This window comes from Myxocyprinus asiaticus, chromosome 23 (assembly GCF_019703515.2).
Source record: "Myxocyprinus asiaticus isolate MX2 ecotype Aquarium Trade chromosome 23, UBuf_Myxa_2, whole genome shotgun sequence".
Lineage (NCBI taxonomy): Eukaryota > Metazoa > Chordata > Actinopteri > Cypriniformes > Catostomidae > Myxocyprinus > Myxocyprinus asiaticus.
In genome coordinates, this window is record NC_059366.1 from 18,870,727 (window position 1) to 18,894,140 (window position 23,414).

The 23,414-nt window shown below is 38.3% G+C and overlaps 1 protein-coding gene and 2 long non-coding RNA genes across 3 annotated transcripts in view; all 3 read right to left on the reverse strand.

Annotated features, from left to right (window-relative positions):
• Positions 1–200: 200 nt before the first annotated feature.
• On the reverse strand, positions 201–11,298 carry LOC127414262 (deubiquitinase DESI2-like). Its single transcript, XM_051652178.1, has 5 exons — positions 10,817–11,298; positions 7,046–7,118; positions 6,402–6,495; positions 6,180–6,321; positions 201–1,025 (listed from the first exon to the last, which is right to left on the reverse strand). Exons 1-5 carry the CDS (start codon positions 10,853–10,855, stop codon positions 783–785), a joined length of 591 nt encoding a protein of 196 aa, XP_051508138.1. The 5' UTR covers positions 10,856–11,298; the 3' UTR covers positions 201–782.
• A 1,266-nt stretch (positions 11,299–12,564) lies between these two features.
• LOC127413677 (uncharacterized) lies at positions 12,565–14,940 on the reverse strand. Its single transcript, XR_007892624.1, has 3 exons — positions 14,081–14,940; positions 12,995–13,042; positions 12,565–12,809 (listed from the first exon to the last, which is right to left on the reverse strand). It is a non-coding gene; the product is annotated as an uncharacterized LOC127413677 (long non-coding RNA).
• Positions 14,941–17,246: 2,306 nt separating this feature from the next.
• The window catches only part of LOC127413676 (uncharacterized), a 32,959-nt gene continuing 26,791 nt past the window's right edge, over positions 17,247–23,414 (reverse strand). The window contains exons 2-3 of the long non-coding RNA XR_007892623.1: positions 18,662–20,051; positions 17,247–18,146 (exon numbers count right to left, since the gene is read on the reverse strand). This is a non-coding gene — a long non-coding RNA (uncharacterized LOC127413676). The remainder of the gene's footprint in view (positions 18,147–18,661; positions 20,052–23,414) is intronic.

Genomic DNA, 23,414 nt, shown 5'->3' on the forward strand with positions numbered 1-23,414 from the left:
ATGTGTGTTGTTACAAAAGTGTGGAGATTTGGCTTTTGTAATCAGCACACACAACACAATCATACACAGATTGTAAAACAAGAGATCTGTAAACAAATATTGTCCTTAAAAAATGTCTTATTCACTGACTAGGTGCTTTATGTTGGAATGAATGGAAAAAGGCTAGCGAGCACCTCCAGCGTAAGGGGGCATTCAGACCAAACACATTCTTGAGTTAAAAAAAAAAGCTAGACATCATGCAACACGTGCAACTAAATGCAGGTGTCTCAAAGCGTGTTTTGATTAATTAAAGTTCTTTTAACTTGACGCGTTATCTTAAAAACGCGGCGCTCTTGCGGCAAGATGCTGAAAAAAACAGCGAAACGAGTTGCAATGGTCAAAGACATCCATCCAGCGCATGTTTACATAGAAAAATAATTAAAAACAGCACTGATGGACAACAAAATGTGTTCGGTGTTAACGACCCCTTAGAAAAGCATTAAATAAAATAGAAGAAAAAAAAATTGGTGAATGAAAAGAGCATTGTTCAAAATGTATTCACGTCCTGAGTTTTTACAACAAAACATAAAAGGCCAAAAAAAATTATTCTAAACCCATGCAAGGTTTTACAGTAAATGACTGATGGTTTCCAGGCCCATAATCAGTTAACAGAGGGTGTGGCTTATCTATTCTGCTGGTGAATTGCTAGTCTGTCAGGAAAGGGGGCTGGGGGGGTCCAATGGCAGCAGGAGCAGTGGTCCAGCTCTAAACAGAGATGGCCTGTCACTCAAGGCAGCAGGGTTTCATCGGCGCGGTTGGTGTCGGGTTGGTCTGGGTAAAGGTGCCACAGCGCTGGAAGGCGTTGAGGCAGAGGCTGCAGTGTCCTCGGCCTCCTCCAGCTCTCCCTGGAGCTCCTGACTAACATTGGACTGCAGTGCTGCTGGTGTCAACCACTCTTTTGGCAGACAGCTCTGCAGGAAGGGCACACAAGAGCTGAAGTAGGCCAGTCGGTTCACCCATCGCGGGATCTCTCGACCACAGAGGATCTGACAGAGACATCAGAGAGATAACATGAGATTTTGGCTCTTTGTGGCAACTTGGATCTTTTCAAGAAAGGTTAGTTCACCCCCTCCCTCCCAAAACCCCCCAGAAAATTCTGTCATCATTTACCCACCCTCATGTAATTCCAAAACCATATGTTGTTATTTTTTCTATGGAACACACACACACACACAAAAAAACGTAAAAAAACAAACAAAAACAAGAGTAAAAGTTGTCCGTAGGGCTTTTCACACTGCGCTTAACCTCGGGTCATCTTCTTTCTAAACCCTGCTTTTAACCCTGGGTAAAGCAACGTTTCACACTTGTAATTTTGAAAGGGGGTTTGCACCTTTTTACCTTGGGTTATGAAACAGTGTATACAGTGTGAAACGGTGCGGTGTTAGAATGTTTCAGAAAGTTGTTCAGCAACAGCCAACCAATCTTGTCAAATCTCTGCACCAACCTCATTAAATATTCATGCGCTTTGTACAGTCGCTGAAACTTTCACGCGCTGTTTACGTTCTCCATCTGAGGGAAACCGGTGAAGTGTCCAACAGTGGTGGCAAACACGTTAACTGGCGTGATTAAGAGAGAGTATTTGTTTGTTTGTTTGTTTCATTTTTTACGCCATGCCAGCTTCTATGGCTATATTCATGGCGGGAACCAGGTTTAGTTATTTAAAATAGTTAAATAAGTTAAATGAGGTGTTTAAGATTTCAGGCGCAAAGTCAGGCGTACTGCTGTTGTCTGTAGGTTGCTATTAATATTTATATGACTATGGATCACATCTTTTCTTATTAAAATGGTTGTACCACTAGAAGCCCACTTATCACTGGGACTGAAAGTGTTAAAACTTGTAAAATATTTTTAAAAAAAAGAGAGTACCGTCTGGTAGTAACTGTGTTTCTTGAAGACATATGGCTAGAGGGTTAATAATTGCAGTTAGACGCTGTAGCTCGTAAAATTTGCCCTGATACCACGACAGTTCCATTGGATGATATAATTTTCCATTACCTATTAGGGAGAATAGGGACAGTTTTCTTGGTTCTGCCTTTAGGGGATGGACCTCTACTATGGTATTCATTCTCTTTCATTTCCACATCTTTTGTTTGTTTTGTCTTTGAGGCTTCATCTTGGGATACTTTTGATTGTGAAGAACTTGTCTTACCGTTGTTTTTATTTGCCTTTTGGTTTCCTGTTATTGAGCTCTGACTGGAGTGAATGTCATTTAGAAGAGTTTCGCTCTGGGTTCCTGTGTTCTTCATCTTTGGGGGAATATTACTATGGTTAACGGTTTGGGGTTTGTCTTTATGCATCCAGGTGATTTCTGTCTGGCTGTCTATTGTTCTCACAGCTTTTTTTGCAACAGAGGCAAAGGTTTTATTCAGCGTAAAAACAGGGACGACATCCACCATTTTCTTTGCTTCGAGGTAACTGATTCTCTTAGTACACCTGATCTTCTGTATTTCCTTTTCTTTGATCCACATGGGACACTGTTTTGATGCAGCTGAATGGTCACCTGAGCAATTACAACATTTTGATGGTTTTTCACAGCTCCCTTTGTCATGGCCTACCTCCCCACAGTTACAACAGGTATGTTTGTTGTTGCAGCCATTAGATCCATGGCCGTATTTTTGACAGTTGAAACACCACAGAGGGTTGGGTACAAATAAGTCCACTGGAACACTTAAGTATCCAATTTGAAGTTTATCTGGGATTAGCGGTTTATTAAAGGTGAGGATGTACGTACCAGTTTTAATTGTTCGCTCTTCTCTCTTGATTATTATTCTTGTGACGTTCATTACTCCTTGGGTCTTGAGCTCATGCGTTATTTCTTCTTCATCCACATCATCCAACTCTCTAGTTCGGATTACTCCTTTACTGTAGTTCAAAGTTGGATGAGGAGATGTCTATATTTGAACTCCAGCTAACATGCTGGCATGTAGTAGATTTTCAGCACTGGCCTTTTTACTGCATTCCACAAGAATCTGTCCAGATCATAGTTTTTTCACTTCCTTTACTGTTCTCGCTATTCCTGCAATACCTTTTTGTATAGCGAAAGGGGAAAGCTTGATGATTGGAGAATCTGGAGCGGCAGCTTCAGTGATGATGAATTTTGGCCAGTCATCATTACTCGGCACAAGAGCATGTCTATTTTCTGAGGTATTGTCGGTATCCAGGTCCAAGAAATGTTTTTTTGAGGTGTGTTTTGTAGCCATGTTTTGGGTTTTTAGTTTCATCATCTCTGCTCCTCACCCACCTTGGAGCCCAAAAGTAAGGGATGCACAGCGCCGCGGATCTCCAGCAGATTATGCATCAGGGATACAGGGATGATATACTCAAGCAAAATGAGCAACAAGTTGCTCAATTTACTTGACTGACCCTTAGCCAACACCTACTGGGAATCTGAGAGATATTTGATGTTCAGCTATCACAGAGTATTCCCAGGGCATGTCTTGACCAGCTGATTGATTGGATCGAGCCATTCCAACCTCCCGCCTAGGTGAAGTAGGAGCCAAAGTACCGTGTTGAAATAGTGGAAGCCGCAGCAAACCACATTTTTCAGGGACCAGGATCTCTTCCTCCACCTCCACGGTCGCAAATCACGGCAAACGAGTCGCCCTTTTCCTTATTTCTTATAACAGAAATGGGATAATAAGGATCTATTTTACTCCAGGTCTTTACAAGAGTGATGGAAAAAACTTTTTTGCTGTAACCCTAGCAGGGGGGGCTTGAGGGTTGTTCTCTCTTGCCCAAGGAGACGACCCTATCACTATGGAGGGAAGGAGCGTGCCACTGTTCCTTTCACGGGCTACCATCATAAAGATGGGTCCCGAGCCGTACCCGAAAGAGAGAGTATTCTGTGTTTTTGTGGCATATTTCAGAAAATGAAAGACAAATAGAACTGATTTGCTTGGCGACATTTCCAGAAAAGAGCAGAACAGCTCCATTGACAGGTTGTGTGTCTGTCATGAGCCGTTTTCATCCAATCATTGTTATCGACACCGCAAATATGCAAATAAGAATGTTAACCTGGAGTTTACAAATGTACAGTGTGAAACATCGGAACATGAATACCCAGGATTAATTAATAATCCAGGGAAAAGTATGAACAGTGTGAAACATGAAACTGGATAACCCAGGATTCGGTTTACCCAGGGTTTAGCCTGGGGCTAACGATTTCAAGTGTGAAAAGCCCTCATGTGTGCTATATTCCAAGTCTCCTGAAACTATACGATAGGTTTGTGGGAGGAAAACACTGAAATGTAAGTAATTATTCACTGCTATCCTAACCTCCCCCGCAGCTTTCATCTAGCCCCATCTTCACATTAAAAATTAAAAAATTGCCAGTGCTGTTGACACCATTTTAATCACTATAAATTGTCATTATATGGAAAGATCTAGGACTGGGAATTGCCACAGACCTTCCGATTCTATATTACAATGATATTTCCAAGCCGATTCGATATGTATTGCGATTTGATGGTTTGATAAAAAAAAAAAAAAAACGTCATAAAAAACCTTGGTTAACTCGTTTTTCTCCGAAAGAAATGTCTATTGAAGAACAGTTGTGTCTGAAATGACAATTGTTTCACTCCGTAATATATCATTTGCAGGTAAAAGTAAAACTACCAGTCAGTGCGTTGTCTGAGCTAGCTGACTAGCTAGTGCAAAGGAACCCATATACAAGGCTGCATTATGTATATTTGTATTCAACAAATAAATATATTCAATATATCATTTTAACTTGACTTTATTTTAGAATATAAAATATGACATATTACCACCATGATAGGCTATTACTATTATCATAATGATCCTTTAGCAACATACAAATGGAGGCTAAAGAGTAAACTTGTTCAAGAACCATTTCTGGGGCTGTATGGATTATGATGACACAGATGACAATTCACCTGTAGTCCCAATGTCGTTGGTATGTTATTTGAGTCTGAGATCCTATGCAGCGTTCTCATAGACAACACTATTCTTACACACTGCTCCCAGATGACTGACAGAGAAAAAAAAAGGTGAGAAATCACCATTTGTGCGTGTTCTGCAAAACACGATAGCGCTGTGTGTGTTAGCGCCAAAGCTCAAATTAACTTCTGAACAAAAAAAAAAGCAAATCAGACATGTGCATCGCCGGCATTTCTTTCGCCTGTTCTTCAAAGTATAATCAGGTTTTTCTTCTTTAAATAAAAAAATAGATTTTTCATCAGAGAGACAATTAGAAAATCATTTGGCTCAAGAATTACGATTTGTAACAGAACAGATTTTCTACCCAGCCCTAGCAAGATCTGCATAATGATTCTTATAAACATTTCTACAAAAAAAATAAAAAATAACAGCAGGTTTGAACCAACATGAGGGTTAGTAATGCAGCCTGATCATGAAAATTACATGACTGTGGCAACATTTTAGCAAAATGACATTTTGTGTTTCTTTACACATACTGCTGCAGTTCCGAGGTGAAATGTCCACTGTGTGCCACTAAAAGTTAATTAAATGTTCTCTCAAACAGATAAGGTTTATAAAGTTAATGCTCAATCGAGTTTTAAATCAACAAAACCTCCCTCCCTATTTAAACAAAACCAACAGTGTCATAAAAGCTAATGTGAGATTAAAACGCACTGGCTTAAAGAACCACGTCATTTTATGGTGCTTTTATCACACTTTTAGCTCACGTCGACTCGAGTGCACTTCAGGACTCCTAGCACTCCTTCGCGATGCAAGTGCCATGCTTTCATTATCAGATGTGCTAGCACGCAACTTGGTTGAACTTGAATAAGCTTGAATGTAGTTGGTTATGTAATGCGAACATTAAAATGTATAGCCTTACAAGTCGTGAGCTATAGGAATAGTGTTTTGATGCCGAAAGGGCATTGTGTGAGGAACAGGGTGAAAATTAAGTGTTTATGAACTGATAATCTGGCGTTATACTGGTGATTTGTGAATGATAATAAAAGCAATTGTTGTTGTAGTGCCTCTAGTGTTTATTTCACAAACTGCCACAATACGTACAATGAGCCACATAAAAATCATTTTGCAAAAATATGTTTAGTAACATGATTCTAAAAGACCAGGTTGAAATAATTGCAGAATCTTCATTTTAGGATGAACTATCCTTTAATATATTAGTTCCTTTCACTTCAACTTACCTCTGATAGTGTGGAGGAAAAATGATTGCAGTTTTTGTGCATAAGGTGGTAGGCATTACCCTTATATTCCTTTCCCATTTCCTCCACAATTCTCTCCGCATCCTCTTCCGTGAAGTCTGTACTCCCCAAAACAATGGCTTCTCTTCAAAAAAAGAGGAAGTGATTTTACCAGACATGACCTTTGAGTCAGATTTGTACAGTGATTTCTATTCGAAGACTCACTTAAATTTGAACGTCTCTCCGAGTTCTGTGGCATCACCAGGTGTTATCTCAAATATACCTGAAAAAGGATAAGGGTGTCCTCCATAGGCAAATTCTGCAATAAAAGTATAAGCATTGGAATGCTTTGATGAGCCCTAAATACTCCAACAATTTTTTCTTAAGTATGTTTGTACTGTATATGGTGTCAATTAAAACATATATGAGCACATACAACATACATTTATGAGCACATACTGTAACAAAGATTTCTGCTATGTAAATATACTACAAGCAGATTGATATCTGTCTGACCTGTAGCTGCCTATCTATCCAAGTGTCAATCAGTTTCTGACATACCCTTCTCTGGCTATGTACTCTGATTGGTCTCTATTGATCTGGATGTGTTCATGTTCACACAGACAAAATTCAAGAATGCATATCCAAATAAAGCCTCCTCTACTTACTCTAAACTGTGGAAACCCTTGGAGGCAGTAAATGTCATACAATGTCATGGTATTTTCCTGTTGCATCAACAATACATCTATGATGTGAGGTTTAGTCATATGTTTAGACAACACCCCCCCTTCTTTTTTGCAGTCATGCAAGATAAATCCAGGATTAACGAGTACCCTGACTCTGTGGCTGGTTCATAGCACAAGTCTTACCTCTGCCATAGATCTCAATTCCTGAGTGAAAGACTCCAATTCCCAGAGAGGTAGTGAACTCATTGATCCAGTACTAGAAGGAAATATAACATGTGTGAGTCACAAAGAGTCAAGTGGTAAAAGTGTTTCAAGGACAACTGAGTTCATTTTGAAATGTCAATCAATGACTTGGTCTTGAACAGTGGTTAAATTATAAATAGTTAATTATGGGTCTTTGTTTACTCAAATTTTCATTCCTGATAATGAACTCTTCATAATTATGATCTCAAATCTTATAATGACAAATAACAAACAACTTAATGATAAATAGCCAAACAACTTTAAGACAGATTTCATGCTTATTCATAGGGATTACATTAGTTCTACAGGTATAGCCATTCCAAGCATAATCATCTGTCATCTTTTATTGTCACTCACTTATTTAACATTTTCTGCGCTCATTGTTAGGAAACATCGATGGGATTCTGTGATTTGGATTCAGACATGGTACAGTATAGGCCTACTTAATCTGTGCCGAAAGTACTGTAGTCTTATTGGCACTTGAAAACAAAATTCGCCAAAGCATTTATAAAAATAAATAAATAAATATAAAAAAAATTTTGCATGGGCGGGAACATGTATAACATTTTGAACGATTGGTATTCAAATTCTGTGGAAATCTGCAGAACTTTCTACAGAACTCTATAGACTCAGATTCTTCTGTTCACGCTCTCACACAAAAAGACTAAACAAATCAAAAAGACAGCTACCGTCTCCAATTGAAGTGAAACATCATAAGCCAGCTATACACATTATTAAAGAAACTGGGCCAATAATCAATGAATGTTTCAGTGTATTTTTTTTTCTAAGCAAATGACTGAGTGTCTCTACCATGATACTATTAGAATTGCTAGGCAACTGTTAGAAAATGCTGATTCAGAGCCAATTGCTCTAGGCTATTCAAAATGAACAAATATGCACAGTAACGTGTGAATATGTACAGACAGGCAATGTGACTCAATATTGGAAAAACCTTTAAGTATATTATAAACCAGTCTGTTGTAACAAAGGAAGTCTGTGACAGCTGCCCTCAATTGATAACGTGTCCCAGAAAATAAAATGTCAGCAAGTCAGCAGGTTTCTAGAGGTAAGCTAACGCTCTCTGGCATAGTTTAAGCTTATTGCACAAAAAAATAAAATAAAATAAATTTGTAGTACATTCTTACCTACACCTAAAAGTAGCAAAGATGAAATAATTTATAATTTTGTTCAATCCAAACTGCTCCATAACACCATCAATATGGTACAGTGGTATGTGTATTTACCTACAGTTATGTTAAAACATGTTTTGTTATGTTCAGAAATCACAAAAAAATCATTTCAAACACGTGTAAACGGGTGACAGTTATCCGACTCTCCTCCTTCAGGGTTGTGAAGGAGGAGATTCGGATCACAGTGTGATCTCTACAAGCAGACCGATATATCGGTTTTACTGATTAATCGTGTCGATAATTGCTTTTTGGAACTATTGGTTATCGGCAGAAATCGGTTTTATTTTTTCATTTTTTATTCCACTGTGTATGATTCTACAGTACAACACCTCTCTATAAGTTAAATAAAAACAATCACATGGGGATTTGTTGTGTCAAAATCTTTCTTCATTGACTATATTCATCCATATTTTTATATCCTGATTCAAAACAGCACTTCCAGAATTCTCACTAGAACAAAAAGAACAGCACACATCACTCCAATCCTGGAAAAATTACACTGGCTTCCAGTTAAATCCAGAGTAAACTACAAGGTGAGCTTGTCGGTGTTCAAAGCCTTACATGGCCTGGGACCTTCCTACCTGACTGAGCTCATAGCTGTCCAGACATCAGCTCAAGTATTAAGGTCCACCAGAACTAGACTTTGTACCATAGGCGACTGTGCTTTCTCCATCTGTAGTCCTTGTCTGTGGAATTCTCTGCCTTCTCATCTTTGAAATATACATTGTCTTGAAGCCTTCAAGAAAGATCTAAAAACCCATCTTTTCCAGCAAGCCTTTCTGCCATCTTAGAATTATTACTTTTTTTGTTAAGTGCACTGAGATTGCTATGCAATGAAAGGCACTATATAAATTGAAACTATTATTATTATTATCCTCATTTCAAGGCATTTTGAAAATATAATCAAGTAAATCTAAATTGAAGTGAGCATGCAAAGAAAAATGTGACTATATGAAAAAATGTGCCATCAGCACATACATCATAACGTCATATCTTGTGAATATTAATAAACCTTATTCCTCATTAAACCATCATCTGTTAATATAAAGGCTAGAAAAAGCTTAATGTAGTAAACATTTAAATATAAAGCACTGTAACTGAGCCAAGTCTCTGTCGTTGCAAAAAAAAAAAAACATTCCCCGGAGTGTTTCAAGCTTGTTTATAGGAAACAGTCCAACATTATGCACCAAATCTTTATTTTTTTTTTTTTAACATTATTATTGGGATTTGATTGACTAATAAACTGCATCTGGGATTTGTTTTGCATTGTGAGTCTTGTAGGCTCTTATGTCTGTAAAAACAAGCCACGTGATAAGATGCGTGGATTGATGGTCTCAGACACGGAGGCAACTGAGATTCGTCCTCCGCCACCCAGAATGAGGCGACTCACTTCGCCACCACGAGGACTTGGAGCGCATTGGGAATTGGGCATTCCAAATGGGTGAGAAAATCAAAAATATAAATAATTAAATGCATGTTTTGTGTTCCATGGATGAAAGAAAGTCATATCCTGTAGGTAAAGAGTGATATTATGGTAAGTAAATGACAGAAATGTCATTTTTGGGTGAACTCCATGAGAGCAGAAGCTTAAAATAGTACAAAAGCCCAACATACTGTAGCTCTCCGAGGGAAGAGCCCTAAGGCAAGTATGCATTTCCATGACCCTGTTTCTAGGGGTCACTGAGACACATGACACAGACTAAATCTTTAAGTGGAGACTGTTCATGTTACTCTGTGATAAATGACACTTGGAAGGTAGTCAATTTTTCCAGTTGATATTTGCTTTAATCTTTCAGCCACCCACTCACGCTAGCAACATTATAGTTATAACCCAACAGTACAATTTAATTTTGTGCATTTGGTGTAAAATGTATCTGCATGACAATTAGACCTTGCTTAATATAACTCTTCTAAACCCCCCCTCCCCCTAAAGTGGTTAACATTATTTAAATGCATACTGGCCTGATTTTGAACCTTTTTATAAAGCATCTGTAGATGTTCACCATCACTTCTCCACAGCTGTCTAAGATCACACAGGTGGAGTCAAATGAATGTTGAATGAACTAGTCACAGCTCTCACGCTGAACTAGACTGTCAGATTGCATGCATAGTATTATTCTACTCTTTTAGTCTGCTAACAAACTTGATGACCTGATACTGCAGATTAATATCGACTGTGACTGATAATAAAACAACCAACAACAAAAAAAGGCTGGAGGTTGGATAATAAGCTGCCAAATCCATGTAAACTCAAAAGTATCAACCCTGAACACATTTCCCCTTACTATAAAGCTGTATTACGTTTCCATTGCATTTACTAATGGAGCTTTAGCCTTTAAAACTCGCGTACAGAATTTATGATTGATGTCTATGATGATGCTCGAAAATGCTGCCTAGGTAGGCAGCTCACCAGATTTTGAGACACAGACTATGGCTCTGGTGAAACTGAAGACAATCCTACACACCTCTGTCACAGGAACGAATGATTTATATTTGAGAATAATTGATTAAAGTGACATACCATATCATAGACGTTAAGAATAACCGGCTCGTTTGCCATAACAGTGACGTCCGTGTTTTCTTTCACTGCAGCTGCTCTCCTCCTCTCGCCTTTTCACTTCTATTTCTCAGCAGCACCCGGACTGCTTGTTCCCTTCAAAGCACCGTTGCTTCGTTGGTTATAACGGTTTAGAGACATCTAAGATCTGGTCTTGGAAGCTTTTTTCATAGTTTAATTTTTTGGGCCACTTTTTTGTTGTCAAGTTACAAGGAGTAGCGACGCTGCTATGCTAACTGTCGTTTAGCTTCATGACCAGTGGAGAGAAAAATGAACTGTAGACAAGGATAAAATAAGAATATCCGTAAAGACTCCGCCATTCAGACGACGACGATATATTTCACGTGAACGGAACTGAAAGCAGATGTTTGAAGTGAAAGAATGACGTTTTAGCACCCGAGATAATGCAGCCTCCCCCGTTTTGTGTGCGCGTGCCTGATGATGCCAACCTCACTCAGCAGTGCATTACTGTCACGAATAAACACACACAGCTTTATCTTTATATTATTAGTGCTTTGAGTTTGGGGAAGGGTTAACAATTAATCCTCAAATGATTATAATAGATTATAATAATTCATGCAAACAGTTGTAACAATTGATATGCACAGCCTTTTTTGAATAAGTACAATGTCATTTAAAAGTCTGAGTCCACATGCAAATCTGGGATTCACAATTTGAAACCTGGAAATAAACAAATTTGTAGTTGTTTTTTTTTTTAAAGGGTTTTGTAAATCAGTAATCCAGTAATCAAATCTGTGACATTGAGCATGTTAATGTATTTGTTTAAAAGGTCAGATTTCCTTGCTTCCATGCTTTTTGGAATATTTTGTAAAAATATGCCACTGTAAACCCTAATGTTGTCATTACTGGAAAAATCAAGTTGTCTTCATTAAACATTTCTTGAAATGTCAAGCTTTGGGTTCATAACTCAAATATCTAAGTTCCTTGGACTTATTTATCTTAAAAATCTATAGACTTAAGATTTTAAGTGTTAATAACTCAAAACTGAGGCTATTTGGAATACTAATAATAATCCCTTCCGCTTAAATTATTTAATTATGTTTCCCTGGTCAAAGGGAACTTATTGGGGTGTTTAAATAGTTGTCTTTTATTATTATAATTATTATTATTATTATAGTATTTTGTTGTGTCCCTTTTGGTCAAGTTGGAACCTGTTAACTCTATTTCAGTTTACCTTGCATGTACAGGTATACATGCATTTCAGTGGAGAATTAAACATATTTAATAATTGACCTTTAATCTTATATAATATTCTTAATAACTTGAGCTGTGTTATTGTATGATCTAAATTTGAGTAAATTGAACTAAAAATTATAAAGTAGAAACAACAGTATTTCAAAAGCAAATCTGAGTTAAGTCTGCTTGCATCTAGTTACCTTAAATAGTTAAGTTCATTCTATATGAACACCAAGTTAATTACACACATTTTTGAGATGACTTCATTCAATAGAGGGAAGGAGTTTACTAAATCAACTGAGCAAAGTCAACTTAAAAAGGTTTTGAGTGTGGCACAACATGGATCATCCTATTTTCCATAAACTTGTGGAGCCCATGCAGCTTGAGTGCATGCTAATATTAAAGCAAAATGCTAAATTGAAGCTTTTTCACAAGTGACACTGAATACTTGATTGAACAAAAAATATGATTTCTAAACACAAATAACAAAGCTCACTGTGAGAGGATGCATTCAATTTTGGGGAAAAAACCCCACAAATAAACATACATTGGTTGTGTGATGTGACATTAAGAGTAAACGGACTGTATCTGAAACTAAATACACTATTATTGAACTATATTCTTAGTAATCATTCACAAATGTTTTTTCCAAAGCATGTTTCGAAAGACAGTGACATATTTGTAGAAGACAAGACACAGCATGATGAGTGTGATGAAGGTAAGGATCAAAACCACATACATGGGCAAGAGCTGGTCCTGTCTGTGAAGGAAGTAGATAAATATGCAGGCAGGAAAATTAATTAACTAGACTTAATATGATCCTAGTGTATTTATTCCACATACATTATTCATATGCAAACATAAGGGAATAAGTTGGATATGGATGACTAGCCATTTTTCAAGTTGATTTTCAGAGGAATAACACATGAGAAATGAATAGCTTACATTTTGATTCCATATGATTGGACAGCAAACACAGCACTAAGATCAAAGCTGAGTGGAAAGGAATAAGAACATTTTTTTCACATCTCTGTTGTGCAGGATCACAGATGATAAATAACTTCTGCCATCATGTGGTCAATATCCTGAACTACAAATATTAAACTGAAAACTACAAATTATTGCGTATAACCTCAAAGTAGCACCAAGAATTTGTAATGTCACCCTAAAATGTAATAAGTAAAATAAATGTCTAATCTGCAGTAATTTTTGTTACATATTTCTTAAAACATTGTCTCATTTCTTTTACGTTACAATGACCATTGTAAAATTAAAGAGATAGTTCACCCAAAAATGAAAATTCTCTCATGATTTACTCACCCTCCTGGCATCCCAGATGTGTTTGACTTTCTTCTGCAGAACACAAATGAATATTTTTAGATGAATATCTCAGCTCTGTTGGTCCATACAATGGTAGTGAATGGGTGCCAAACATTTGAAGCTCCAAAATTCACATAAAGGGAAAAATAAAAGTAATCCATATTACTCCAGTGGTTAAATCCATGTTTTCAGACACGATATGATAGGTGTGGGTGTGAAACATGATAATTTGTATCATAAATTCTCCTCTCTGCCCAGTAGGGGGCAATATGACTGTGAATCAGCAAAAACAGATGAAGAATGGGAAAGTGAAAGTGAAGTGGAGATTGACTGAGCAGGGAGAATTTATAATAATAAAAAAAGGACTTAAATATTGATCTGTTTCAAACCCACACCTATCGTATCACTTCAGAAGTCATTGATTTAACTTCTGGAGTTGTCTGGAGTACTTTTATGTTGCCCTTATATGGACTTTGGAGCTTCAAAATTTTGGCACCCATTCACTTGCATTGTGAGGACCTACAGAGCTGAGAAATTCTTAAAAATCTTAATTTGTGTTCATCAGAAGAAAGGAAGTCATACACATCTGGGATGGCATGAGGGTGAGGAAATGAGGGAATTTTCATTTTTGGGTAAACTAATCATTTAAGCACCAACCAGACATAGATTGCTAGATTGCTTTCAGTTAAAGTAGCTGGAAGTGTTATGTACCTGTAATTTGCATCCAGAATCTTTACAATAAAGATATAAGTAGCACTATCTTTCAGTGAAAAACATAGGTCATTTCTGAAACTTCTATTCATAATTTCATAGGGTTGGTCAAGGATTCCAATTTTTTTATAAGTCTGAACAAAACAGCTCCTGTAATTCTGAAAGATATGAAACACATTCCCTTTTATTTCACTGTTAATAAACCAGATGATTGCACATATCTTCTAGGAGAAACCCAAGGTTATATAAACTAAATTGAAACTAAAACTGTAAATTATACTCCATGAGGTCCCCAGGCCTCTTCAGGATGCTTCCTGTCAGCGAGCATAGATTTCCATGTTTGTGCCTCATGAAGGCAGGCTACCTTTTGAGCCAAAAGGGTGGTTTGTGTTTCTGAAACAACGTAATAACAAGCACACATACTGTATATGCCTGATACATATTACCTGACGCATGGTTGCATTAAAATAGTAGTCTTTTCGACCAAACTTCTCCCACACTATGAAGTTTGCATCAACACTACACACAAATGTGTCTCCATCATACCTAAAAAGGAAAATATCAGAAGACATTATATTTGACACTTTTTTCCACTGTGTAACTATTGCTCTCCAAAATCAATCTGCTTTCTTTTGCATTCAGTCTGAAGCATTTAATTGAGCATTTTTAAGAGACAATAAAAAAGTGCATGTGTGGTGTCATACGTACTGGTAATTGGTAAGGGAGGTTTAAGGACTTTTTTTAATTGTTTCATTGGTCTAACACTTAAGTAACTTTGCTTGTATCATACTCACAGATCGATGTCAGGGTAAAAGGCAGCTTTGTAGTTCATTTTCAGAACACTGCCAGTCCTCTTCCAGTCAAAGTTCATAAGCTGTGAGACATTATGAGAACTCATGACTATCATCAGTTGCCTCACATGTTTGTGGTGGGAGAAAAACGTGTTTTATAGAAAAGCATGCCGTCACAGCATTTGTCCTCATAACATGGTTGCCATGTTCACAGTGAATTTGAAAACTGTAGGTTGACATTCCTGAGATAAACTCGGTCCATGCTTACTGAAATTTGAAGCAGTGCCCCCATTGGCCAAAGCAGGAAGTGTTTTTAAAGGCAAGGGCACACATGAGCTCCAGTTTCCGGGTGAAATGCCCACAGAGGGGCGACAAAAGTGAGTTGTACACAGAGTTTTTTTAGTTGTAAATTAAGTTATACAGTGAAGAGGAATACACACATTTATTTTCTTAAAGTGATAGTTCACCCAAAAATAAAAATTCTTATAATTTACTCTTCCTAATGCCATTCCAGGTGTGTATGACTTTCTTTCTTCTGCAGAACACAAATAAGGATTTTTAGAAGAATATCTCAGCTCTGTAGGTCCATACAATGCAAGTGAATAATGGCCAGACCTTTGAATCTCCAAAAAAACACATAAAGGCAGCATAAAAGTAATCCAGAATACTTTAGTGGTTAAATCCATATATTTCAATGCGATATGATAGGTGTGGGTGAGAAATAGATCAATATTTAAGTCCTTTTTTACTCCAAATCTCCATCTTTGCCCACGAGTAGGTGCCAATATGCACAAAAAATGCAAATCACCAAAAAAACTAAATAAAAATGTGAAAGTGGAGATTTATAGTAAAAAAAAAAAAAGAAGACTTAAATATTGATCAGTGTCTCACCCGCACCTATCATATTGCTTCAGAAGATATGGATTTAACCACTTTAAGGATTACTTTTCATGCTGCCTTTATATGCTTTTTGGAGCTTCAAAGTTCTGGCCACCATACACTTGCATTTTATGGACCTACAGAGCTGAGATATTCTTTTAAAAATCTTAATTTGTGTTCTGTACAAGAAAAAAAGTCATACACATCTGGAATGTCAAGGGGGTGAGTAAATGATGAGAGAATTTTCATTTTTAGGAGAACTATCCCTTTAACTCTACCCCCAAAACCCAATCCTAAACCTAAACATCAGTGGAGTAAAAATGTAATCTTAGAGGGAAAATGGAACCTCGCGCTTGTCACTTATTATGCAAACACAATTACTTCCTGGTTTCAGTCCAGGATGAGAACCCAGGTCTCCCACAGGAGAAGGTAAACACACTTGAACTGATGCAAAAATGTCTAATGGGAGACGGTGCTTGTCAGTAGCTCGGCATAATGTGGCCGATGTCATGATACTGGAACATTCAGCAGCAGCATGCAGACTTCCCGTTTGATCATGTTGGTTTTTGTGGTCAAATATCTGACAATTGAGTGCTGCAGGGATGATGTATTTTTAAAGGCCAACCCGGAAGTTAGCATCACCCTGGTTCTCTCAACAAAAAGCCAATAGGATTTTTCCATTGACTTTTGGATAACTGCAGAAAATAAGCTCTGTGTCCAACAAAAGTTTATGATCCTTACACGTTTTGTTCATCATGATAATCTTCATAAACGAACACAACTTTTATGAATTTTGAAGCCTAAATGCAATCGCCAGAAGTAAAAAGCTAAAGTTAGGCTATAAAGAAATACACCACAGTCGCATGACTTAGCGTCACCACCACTAAGCTTCTGACAACTCTTTCAATCTTTATATAAAAACATGTTCCCTGATTAGGATCCTGTGATATATTTGTGGTATTTTTTTTTTTTGCTGAGTTTATAATGTTTTTGCATTCTTATAACGTATACCTGGCCTGTTAAAAAACATTTTTTGATTTAGGGCGCTTTCCTCTTCTACAAAAGCCTTTTCTCTTAGCATGACCTGATCTAGCTAGTGATCATGGCTGTCCATTTCCAGTCTCACATTCTTTTTTTAAAGACGACGAAAAAGTATAGATGGGGCGAGAACCACTATAAGTCTGGACATGTAGAACAGTGCAGCCTAGATGCTGGTCTACTTACCGGTGTTGTGAGGGCTAGCATGAGGGACAAGGTCTATCGAGTGCCGGTGAGTAAAGTTAGCTAGAGAGAGAGGAGTATAATGTATTAATTATACATATTAGTGTTATATAATCGAATGTGTTTAATAGCAATTTATCAAACAACTGCTGAACAAGCAGAACATAAACTTAAATAAGACCAATCATTTACAATGATAGGGGAAGCAACTAATACAAAACAAATTCAAATTGTATTTTAGTGAAATAAAGCTCAGCACAATAGCATCAGCAAACTTGTTTATTTTCTCTATATAAATCATATTCATTCATGTTTGTTTCACTCCATAGTTTTGACCTGGTCCACATCTCAGACAGTGGCTAAAATACAACCTCACAACAGCACTGTAGAATTAACATCTTTAAATGTTAAAAAACAAACAAACACAAAATCGCTTAGACACACACACACACACACACATTCCCATAAATTAAGTTTATTCAAATTATCTATAAAGTACCTGTCAACTTTTAACATGAATCCCACCATGACACAGGTCTCTACAGGTGAAGAGGGTATTCTCACCACACAATATGAATGCCCATGTGGAAAATGCAAATGCAGTCATACAGCTGCATTGGCTATCTTTGCCATCCACAATTTCAGCTGCACAGACACCCTTCGAATAAGCCCTATAACCCACTGACAAGAGAGCCAACTGCTGAGGATCGTGACTGGCTGAGGGGTAGGTTCTCAGGAATGTCTTGGCTTCTCTCACTTGAGCCAGAAGAGGAACCATACACCTTGGCAACACTTTCTGCTATCCTGGCCAGCATGGCCTTGTCAGAGGAGTAATGGAGAGCCATTCAGGTGGCAACAACTGGCCAGCATACCAACCCAAACTGGCATTTATTTAGGAGAGGGGGGCTGACAGCCAGTAATTTTGGAGCTGTCCTTAAGTCAAAGTGTGTGGCTGCTTCACTTCTTGCCAGGTTGCTGGGACAGCAGCGAGCACTAGATGGTGTTTTGTCTGTACAGTGGGGGATTGTGAACGAGAGTGAGGGCATCAGGGTATTCACTACTGTAACACAGATGCCAGTTCAAGAGTCAGGCTTGTGGCTCTCTCCATCATGATTGTTGTGAGCATCTCCAGATGGTCTGGTGGGGTCTTCGGCGGTGCTGGAGGTGAAGTGTCCCTGTGATGCAAGGAAAATGACAATTAGTGAAGCATTGCAAATCAAGGGCTTCTGTGTCAGTAAGGAAGGGGGTAGTTACAGCCTGCATAGGGACCATCCTTACTGGCACCAAGTACAGGGGCAGCTTCACCTCACTGCAAGACAGACCTGCTACTTTGTGGTCTCGACTACATAGAGTGTCATTATCCCCATAGCCCAAGATGACAACTGGCAGTAAAACCTGTTGGCTCTGGAGAACCTTTTCAAGGCCCACATGCTTCCAAATCTGGCACTGCAGTGAACTCTAAATAGGTTTTCATGTATATAGTTTTGCAGCTTGTGCTCGTTTATACAGGGCAGGCACAATGGACTGACTAACATGCACAAGTGAAGACACATTGATGCCATTGTAAATTACTTCTCTGAAGTGTTTCCACAGACCTACCCGACTATAGCTGAATGACGAATACATGTATTGTTACACCCCTAATTAAAAATGGAGGAAAAGAAAGGAGGAGGGAGACAAGAGTATTGACCTTCACTGTGAAGTAGCAGGAGGAAGAGATCCTGGTGTTGCTGGCTGGATGGAGGAAGATACATTTTTTTTGCACTATTCTGCTGCCTCTTCTTTTATGAGAGGACTTTGGAAGTTCACTAGTGCACAGCATACCTGAACCAGCTTATCTGCAAAGTGTCTCATGAGATGGGATGAATTTCAGGATTCTAAATTATTTTAAATGGGCATTTGTCCTTTCAACATGAATCCTATTCTGTGCAATCAGCTTTGTAGCATGTGCTTTGCTGTGTGTCAGTTGGACATGACTGAGGAATGGGGGAATGTTTACTGTGACTCCTTCAGGCAGAATATTTTGGATCAGGAATCCCTTGTCAGCAAAATTCAGGTCTCCAGGCTTGAAATTGTCCAGAAAGACAGAATCCAGTTCTATTTCCTTATCACTTACTGATCCTGGGTAAAGTTTGCTGCAGTAAGTGTTCACAGCATTCGGTGCCACCCTCAGGAGTAGTTTGAAGGAGTGCATGCCACGGTATGCAGAGTAGGTCTCTTTCTGGGTATCCATTTGCTTGGCAATAGCGATTTTGATGTCAGTGCAATCCAATATCATTCTGAAATTTTGGAAGTGCAGAAATTAAGAAGGCAAGCAGGTTTTATTTTTCTCCCGGCTGTGTACAGTGCTCATGATGTCCTTAAAGAGGAGCCTGTGAAGAACTATATAAAAGTTATTGACACATTCCTGACAGTGCTTTCACTGCAGTGGAAGAATGCAGCCAGGTGCAGGTGTGTACAGTTATGACAGAGTTTCATGAGGGTCATGAAAATTTGTTCTTCAAGAATGAGTTTTTTGGGTGTCCGACCGGCATGGTATGTAATGGAACCCTCAAAACGAGCAACATATTCACATACAGCACTGAAGATATCTTTATCTGGCAATCCCGTCTCCATCCGAAGAACACTTTCACTCATCTGAGAGGCAGAATACCTGTCACGACAGTAACTCTGCTTTTACTTGAGACCTCAACTCTGCTGTAGTGTGCTCTTGCTGGATCTCAAGCTGAATCCTATTTCTTCATTCAGACTGCAGCTCTTCTACCATTTTACTACTTGATTATTCCTCAACATTGTTGGTAAAGGGTTGAGGACCCTTTACAGCAGCCTGAGATAGTGGATCTCCTTCCTCCTTATCAGCCATAAGCTGTGTAGCTCCTTCCTCCTCTCCATCCATGGCTTGTGGACCGATTTCATTCCCATCAGTGTTTTCCTTTCTCAAGCAGTAGGAATGATCTTCACAATTTTGTCCAATGGGGACATCATTTGTGGCTACAAATAAAACAGGGACTTTTTTATTCACTGAAGGAAAATGACAGCTACAGATGCAGGAATAGGCACTGGGCTTCCTGTCAGCTCGTCTGGGGGAAAAGTTCAAGATATACAATATTAGTTTCATGGAAGTTACACCCTCACACATTAGAGCACACATATCTGCATTAAGTCTACATTAACCAAGTGCACAAATATCAGCGTGCAGGGTCCACCTCCCTTTATTTATATTTCAAAACTCAAAATAAAGTTAAATAAATATTTAAAAAAAAAGTCAAAACATCCGTGGTTAAATATGAATTTTTCAATTAAAAGAGTGTGCAAGTCCGTAGGTCTCCATGTAGCATTCTAACCGCCTTATAGTGCCTTTAATCTATTAAACAATGGCAAAGTGAATGAGTTCTTGAATAGGGTAAGATTAAATCTATTCCAGTGAATAAAGCAGTGAATTTCAGCTGTCAGTTTAAGGAACTGTTGCTGTGGTTATGCATAAAGTTAACATTAGCGTTTCTTCAAGCACTATGCATCATGAAATTTTCACTGTGACCATGTAAAACCAGAAGGTGTGGTGTTGACATAGAAATCATTGTAACATGAGCCTTCATTATGGCACGAACCCAGAGTCTCCACTGGGCAACATCGTTCAGGAAACGTTGCAAAACAAAAAACCATTGCCTAACTACAGCAGAACTTAGACAAAATTGGAAAAAACTATTCATTGTTTTTTGTAGAATTTATATAATTTATAGCACTACAATTGGAAAATACTATAAATTGATAAATCTACAAGTTGGAAAGTTTGAGTTAGAATTATTTGCAAGAGCGTGAGCACAAGGCTGTAAAAGCGGACTAGTGAGTAGATGAGTTTTTCTGTTCAGCGTGATGACATTTAATGTCCCCGACAACCTCGATCTATGTGCCATTTAGCCACTTGTTAGCAACCGCCTTTTTCAAGACACGTAAAAGCTTAAAAACAAAATAAAAATACAAATAAAAAATCATCCCTTCTTGCATGGCACTCCTGATCTCCATCAGCAAAGGGTACTTCCTCACATGCAGACTGCTGTCTGACAGTATCAGCATTGTGATCTGATCCTTCTGGTTTAGATAGAGTACCATGGAACTTCCAGGGTCAGTCCAAGTGTAAAGCCGCAGCAGTTTATTCATGCCAGCTTAACAAAAGAACACCACATTGTTCTGCATCTTAATCAGCATGTTCCATGACTGGTCTATACAGAGGAAAGTCAAATAGAGTGGAACAAAGTTAAAAATACTTTTATAAAAATATGATTTTATAACTGCTTTTGTTTTGTAAACTAAAAAGCTCCACTCTTTAAAATGAACTTTTATTACACATTCAAATCCAACTTCATTGGCACTTCTGATAATCTGACATCTGCCACTCACCCACGACCACATGATGAATGTGGCAAACATTAGCTACTCAGTTTAGGTTGGAGGAATCAATAAGTTGCATAAATCCCCATTCACTATCATTGGGAAAACTGTAGAGCATCACATCTTTGTTCCACACTAGCATGGTTTCCAAAGCTGATTTAATAAAGAACATCTGAAATGGGCCCTGGAGAACATTCTGCTCTTGGAGCTTACTAAAGAATGACTTGGTTCTCCAGATACACTCCATCTCATAGAATGTGAACAGGGAAAGTCTTTTATGTGCTTGTTCAAGACCAGTGCACCTAAAGCTTCTGGATGGGAGCCAAATGAGGCAGTAAGGATAGTGGCAGTTTTGGGAAGACTCAGTACATTTGTCATGTAGCTGTTGTAAGTCTGCCAGTCCAGATTTTCCCACCTACAGGTGCATCTCAATAAATTAGAATGTCGTGGAAAAGTTCATTTATTTCAGTAATTCAACTCAAATTGTGAAACTCGTGTATTAAATAAATTCAATGCACACAGACTGAAGTAGTTTAAGTCTTTGGTTCTTTTAATTGTGATGATTTTGGCTCACATTTAACAAAAACCCACCAATTCACTATCTCAAAAAATTAGAATATGGTGACATGCCAATCAGATAATCAACTCAAAACACCTGCAAAGGTTTCCTGAGCCTTTAAAATGGTCTCTCAGTTTGGTTCACTGGGCTACACAATCATGGGGAAGACTGCTGATCTGACAGTTGTCCAGAAGACAATCACTGACACCCTTCACAAGGAGGGTAAGCCACAAACATTCAAGCTGGCTGTTCACAGAGTGCTGTATCCAAGCATGTTAACAGAAAGTTGAGTGGAAGGAAAAAGTGTGGAAGAAAAAGATGCACAACCGAGAGAACCGCAGCCTTATGAGGATTGTCAAGCAAAATCGATTCAAGAATTTGGGTGAACTTCACAAGGAATGGACTGAGGCTGGGGTCAAGGCATCAAGAGCCACCACACACAGACGTGTCAAGGAATTTGGCTACAGTTGTCATATTCCTCTTGTTAAACCACTCCTGAACCACAGACAACGTCAGTGGGCTCGTTACCTGGGCTAAGGAGAAGAAGAACTGGACTGTTGCCCAGTGGTCCAAAGTCCTCTTTTCAGATGAGAGCAAGTTTTGTATTTCATTTGGAAACCAAGGTCCTAGAGTCTGGAGGAAGGGTGGAGAAGCTCATAGCCCAAGTTGCTTGAAGTCCAGTGTTAAGTTTCCACAGTCTGTGATGATTTGGGGTGCAATGTCATCTGCTGGTGTTGGTCCATTGTGTTTTTTGAAAACGAAAGTCACTGCACCCGTTTACCAAGACATTTTGGAGCACTTCATGCTTCCTTCTGCTGACCAGCTTTTTAAAGATGCTGATTTCATTTTCCAGCAGGATTTGGCACCTGCCCACACTGCCAAAAGCATCAAAAGTTGGTTAAATGACCATGGTGTTGGTGTGCTTGACTGGCCAGCAAACTCACCAGACCTGAACCCCATAGAGACCAAAAAATGCAGATGAGCTGAAGGCCACTGTCAAAGAAACCTGGGCTTCCATACCACCTCAGCAGTGCCAGAAACTGATCACCTCCATGCCACGCCGAACTGAGGCAGTATTTAAAGCAAAAGGAGCCCCTACCAAGTATTGAGTACATATACAGTAAATGAACATACTTTCCAGAAGGCCAACAATTCACTAAAAATGTTATTTTTATTGGTCTTATGATGTATTCTAATTTTTTGAGATAGTGAATTGGTGGGTTTTTGTTAAATGTGAGCCAAAATCATCACAATTTAAAGAACCAAAGACTTAAAATACTTCAGTCTGTGTGCATTGAATTTATTTAATACACGAGTTTTACAATTTGAGTTGAATTACTGAAATAAATGAACTTTTCCACGACATTCTAATTTATTGAGATTCACCTGTATATAAAGCTAATGGTTTTTCCATGCAAGAACTGAAGCAAGTTCAAACTCCTACAAGTTAAATTGAAGTGTCAGACAACATTTCAGTAACTGAATATGAAATTAA

What these genes read in the sequence shown, in the direction of transcription:
- LOC127414262 (XM_051652178.1), bottom strand. Translation starts at nt 10,855, where the DNA reads ATGGCAAACGAGCCGGTTATTCTTAACGTCTATGATATG. An exon ending in AATTGAGATCTATGGCAGAG is followed by an intron (nt 6,496 to 7,045) that starts GTAAGACTTGTG and finishes CTTTTATTGCAG; the next exon opens with AATTTGCCTATGGAGGACAC. An exon ending in GGAGAGACGTTCAAATTTAA is followed by an intron (nt 6,322 to 6,401) that starts GTGAGTCTTCGA and finishes CTTTTTTTGAAG; the next exon opens with AGAAGCCATTGTTTTGGGGA.